The sequence below is a fragment of the Notothenia coriiceps genome, unplaced genomic scaffold (genome assembly GCF_000735185.1).
Source record: "Notothenia coriiceps isolate Sejong01 unplaced genomic scaffold, NC01 NC01_scaffold00029853, whole genome shotgun sequence".
Taxonomy (NCBI): Eukaryota; Metazoa; Chordata; class Actinopteri; order Perciformes; family Nototheniidae; genus Notothenia; species Notothenia coriiceps.
The window spans coordinates 1-4,865 of NW_011362554.1; the positions used below are offsets into that span (position 1 = coordinate 1).

General features: G+C 39.4%; 1 protein-coding gene across 1 annotated transcript; it reads left to right on the plus strand.

The window, feature by feature from the left end:
• Positions 1–1,201: 1,201 nt before the first annotated feature.
• Positions 1,202–4,764, plus strand: susd1 (sushi domain containing 1). Its single transcript, XM_010786942.1, has 5 exons — positions 1,202–1,528; positions 2,436–2,600; positions 3,368–3,462; positions 3,742–3,928; positions 4,550–4,764. Exons 1-5 carry the CDS (start codon positions 1,474–1,476, stop codon positions 4,645–4,647), a joined length of 600 nt encoding a protein of 199 aa, XP_010785244.1. The 5' UTR covers positions 1,202–1,473; the 3' UTR covers positions 4,648–4,764.
• The last annotated feature ends 101 nt before the right edge of the window (positions 4,765–4,865 follow it).

A 4,865-nucleotide genomic window follows, 5' to 3' on the forward strand; every position in this document is an offset into this window, starting at 1 on the left:
CCAAACCGCGCGGAAACCCCTCACAGCTGACACCGACAACAACAACAATGGCCGATTGTGCTCCAGCTTCCTCTGTACCTCTTTGGAAGACCAGATTCCCAGTAGGTAGCTGGTCTCTTCAGTGGACCACTGCTGCTTGTTAAGTTTCTCCATCGTTGTGTACAAACTGGATAAAACGCCGGCTTTTTGTTGTTGTTCAGGAGTTGATCCCGCCCCCGCCTCGACGTAAACGTGACGTATGTGGTGCTTTTGCTCTGGCCGGACAATTTTTTGGTGCTTGAAACGAACCGGATTCCGGAGCTAAGAGGCTGCTCCGCTTCGGTGTGAACAGGAAAACCCGGTGCTTTTCAAGCTCCAGCTCCGAATCGGCCCAGAAACACCGTTGGTGTGAATGAGGTAAGAGTCGTTTTTATCAGAACAGTTCGATACGCGCCGTCATCCGAGTTAAACATCAAGAATTGGTCACAATCTGCAGCTTGAGGAGGGAGAGGAGTGCTTAGGGACCGTCTACAAACTGCAACGGGGTTTTGCGAGATTTCGCAAAAGTATTGCGATATCTCTCCAAAAAAAAAAAGTTCTTCTCCATGTCCCCTAGGGGGCTCCGTACGAAACCAATGTGAGTTTGGAAAATTGCACAATATAAATCTATTCTAGTAGACCTCAACAATGGAATTATGATCAGTAGAAATGGCCATGTCATGGGACCTTTAAGATAAACATTATAATGTGATGTTTTAAACGACACAAAAACAAAGTGTAAAGAATAAAGGATGCATAATATAGATTTTGTTCAACCATTACCAATAACCAGACCTTGGAAGTATCTAAGTAGATTTACTTTTACTCATATATAATATCTGAGCACTTCTACTTTTACTCAAGAGTAAGATCTGAGTACTTCTCCCACCTCTGCCAACAACCCAACCTTCTCCTCATGGCTGATACTTATAAGATAACCAACTCATTCCAACCTTATGTTAGCCTCAACATGAGGTTCATAACCTGTAGTTTATGCAGATATAGTGAGCCAAGATGGATGATTTCATATTGAGTTACTAATATTATCTAAGTTACTGTTGCTTTTAAATATTAGTAAAGAAAATAGTTGTTGTGCTATTATTATTATTATTATTATTATCATTTGCATGTATGGCACACATTGCAACATTTTAACAGAATATAAGAGAGAGTAGTACTCCATATCTCCATGTAGCAGCTTGCATGGTGATCTGTCACACTCCTAGGCTCATTTGGGTCCTGCTTCCTTCACAATCCTTAACATGATCTGCATGCACTTACTGTGTTTTCTTTGTGTTATTATTGCATGCTAATGTGTTTGTGTCTGCAGAAATAAGCTGCGGTCACCCCCCCACCCTCCCCCACACTCACCTGCTGTGGGACGGCAGCCAATCGCTGGGCAGCGTTCGGCTGTACGGGTGCAAGGAGGGATTTTACCAGGAGGGGGGGAATAATATGTCCACATGTTTACTGTCAGGAGAGTGGGGGGAAGTTTCTATAAAGTGCAAAGGTACTGTGATCATCTTTATTTAATCTATGCAAGTTGTTATTTGTGATTTTTAACATGTTTTTGTTGATTCTTCTTGTAAATAATGAATGTGTGTGTGGTGAAAGGTTCCCCTGTGTTCCCTGTGTTGGCTCTTTGTTGTTGTGTTGTACTTGAATAATGTTTTATTTCATTGATTTATATGACTTGTCTCAGGTGTATTGCCAAGTAGGTGTTCACATATTAGCTTTGGTGTATAAGTTTAAAAACAGCAAGAAGAATTAAAATGTCTAATTTCAAAACAGCAAATATGGAAATATTATAAAAACCATTTTAGAATCAAAAAATGTGTGCCGGAAATATAAAAATACGACAAAAAAATAACATGAAAAATACATGTTATTTATATCTGAATTAAAGGAAGTGCTGTGTATTTTTATTTTTTAATATTGTTTATTATTAATCGTTCTGTGATACATTTCCAAGGTGATGTCTTTAAATGTTGTGTTTTTCCTGTTTGGTCCTTTCTCAAAAATAGTCACTTTAATAGGATACACACGGAGAAAAGCATTCAATCTCTATATTTAAGGGATTGTCCGACTTTTTGCATGAAAACTGACTTAAACACTTCTGGTATAAGTATTTATGTGGGTCTTTTACACACTTTCTTTCTTTTTGTCCTCTTTTAAACACTTTCTTTCTTTCTGTCCATGTGTTGTCCTTATGTCGGGTAAAATACTATGTATACTTTATTTGTGTAGGTATTGTCCTCTCATCATACTTTCTTGTACTTTATGTGCATCTCTTGCCTGTACTAAATGTTAAATTCATGCTATGTCTGGAATAGTAAATAAAGCTGCGTGTATACAGTAATTCCCGATAATACTTGCAGCTGATTGGCTAACGCCTCAGTGTCTTTGTGTCCCTGCAGCTAAGTGTGGCCCGGCTCCCGTCCTGGATCACTCGGAGGTGGTTTGGCACAACCGGAGCGTCGTGGTGCACAGATGTGAGGAGGGATACCACAGCTGGAAAGGAAGCAACGTCTCTGAGTGTGAGTCCTCTGGAGAGTGGAGGAGCGCTACACTCACATGCATAGGTGAGAAAAAACAAGACATTTCAAGAGCTATGTTCAGACTTTGGAAGTAACATATTACATGTGATGGGATTATGCAATCATGAAGGAGACAAAAAAAGGAAACTGTATTCCCTTACAGTTATATATTTTTTTTAAAGGATGTTGTTAGATCCATTTTTTAAGTGACCCTCCCCTCACTGCCTCATATATTTGATTGAGTCTTGTACTTACATTATCCACATGTTCAGGTAATGTTTCTTCTGGTCTCCTGTAATGCCCTTTGAGCATTCGTTAGCTGGCAGAAAGTGTCATAAATTGGCTTTTTATATCCAGTTTCAAGCTTCATTTTTACCACACACTTTTTACATGTTGGTGCTTTTTAACTTGACATTTTCACCAGATGAAGGATTGTGCTCATGGGACGTCTGGATCTTAAGTTATCGGAGAAACAATCTGAGCTAACGTTAGCCGCAGCCAGACGGCATCAGAAAATCACTGATTTTTAACATGAACTATCCCAAACAATAACCAAATGAGTAGAAGCTGTTTTACCTGCTTTTATTACTTCCTGCTTGATTTGCAGAAGATGACATATTGAGTCTTTAACATCAGCGACTAGGAACATATAAAACATACAGTATAAGGAACATGGAAGGTGCAATGTTCACTAGCCTTAACAAAATAAAAGTATCTGTGTTTCTTTTGTGAGGTTATTGATTTACCTAGTAAACATATTTGTAAAGAGATGTATAATAAAACAATAATAATATGACGTTTATCTCTTACAGAAATAAAGCCACCTATAAATCATCTTCGTGTCCTCAATGAGAAATGTGTGCAGTGGAGAGCAGAGAAGTACGAGGAGGACACAGAAACATACAAGGTAACTGGACAAAAATGAAGACTGCTTCTCCATGTTTAGTCTTGAATATACTTTCAGCTTGATCATTTATTTTCAAACCTGATGAAACTGTTTTACTTTGAAAAGTATGCAAGTATCTGAAATGTATAATACTATTAATGTACTGAAACATTTTACACTGCTTTCATGTTTGGAAGTGTAAAATCTTAGCTCAAGATGTCTTTTTTGTATTAGCTTCTGCGCATATAGTTTGTTTACCTTTCTTTTTTGGAGGTTTGTGTGACTCTGACTGCGTTTCAGGTGACGTACACAGGATCCAGAGACTACCAGAGGTCCTTTCAAGATAAGAGGAAGCGTTTTCTGAGCTCGAAAGCCGACGAGCTGCAGCTCTGTTTAAATCTACTTCCTGTCACAAACTACAGCATCTCCATCACTGCAGCCTCCTCCAGGTTCACCGCCTCCATCACCACCAACACCAGCCTAACAGGTACCTGTAAGGGAAACCTCTGTAGCAATGGAGAGTCAGGACTCAGAGAGACACGAGGAGAGCTGGAGCTTTGATGTCAAACACTAAATGTTTATTTACAAGTATCGGCCGGAGAAATTCACATCACAAGTCACACAGCCAGAGATTCTGACTGCCCTGGTGGGTTGCCATGTCAAAGCTGACCAGCCTCTCTCTGATAGACCTTTTAACTAGTTTACAGAGAGTTAATCCACATATTGGGGGATGGTGCGTAAACACCTGGGAACACTGGAGATACTCTTAGGCTGACCGAGAGTTGACCGGTCATAAAACTGAGACTAAGTGCAGCAGCACATTCCTTAAAGGAGATAACAAGTCAGGGTTGGTGATAAACGTCAACAAGCAGACAGGTTAAATATCTAGAAGTAAAGACAGAAATATTCCCTCACAGTACCATAGTTCAAAAATCCACATTTAAATGTTGCTGATTAAATGTTCCCTTGCATGCGTGTGCAGTTTAGGTTAAAGCAATAAGTTAAGCCCAGAATGAAGGCTCAGCTGCGTGGATATCTTTAGGACTGATGTAACTATATTTAATCTGATGTTTTCTTCTTTATAATGTTATATGTTAATGTTTCCCAGTGCCTCCAGCTCTAGCCGTGGACTACAAAGAGTTTGAGACTCCTGTACCGACTCTGAAGCTCCGCAGATCTCCAAACACACTCGACCCAATCAGGTAACAACCAGTACACACATCCTTTACTTCAGTAAAAGTACCAATACGTTACTGTAAAAATACTACATTATACAGTAAGTAAAGGTGCTACATTCAAAATATCACTAAAAGTATTATCTTTACGATATACCTAAATCAGGGGTGTCAAACTCAATTTCATCACGGCCACATCAGCATTATGGTTGCACTCAAAGAGCCGGTTGTAACTTTAAGACTATAAAA

What these genes read in the sequence shown, in the direction of transcription:
- susd1 (XM_010786942.1), top strand. Translation starts at nt 1,474, where the DNA reads ATGTCCACATGTTTACTGTCAGGAGAGTGGGGGGAAGTTTCTATAAAG. An exon ending in CGCTACACTCACATGCATAG is followed by an intron (nt 2,601 to 3,367) that starts GTGAGAAAAAAC and finishes TATCTCTTACAG; the next exon opens with AAATAAAGCCACCTATAAAT. An exon ending in AGGACACAGAAACATACAAG is followed by an intron (nt 3,463 to 3,741) that starts GTAACTGGACAA and finishes ACTGCGTTTCAG; the next exon opens with GTGACGTACACAGGATCCAG.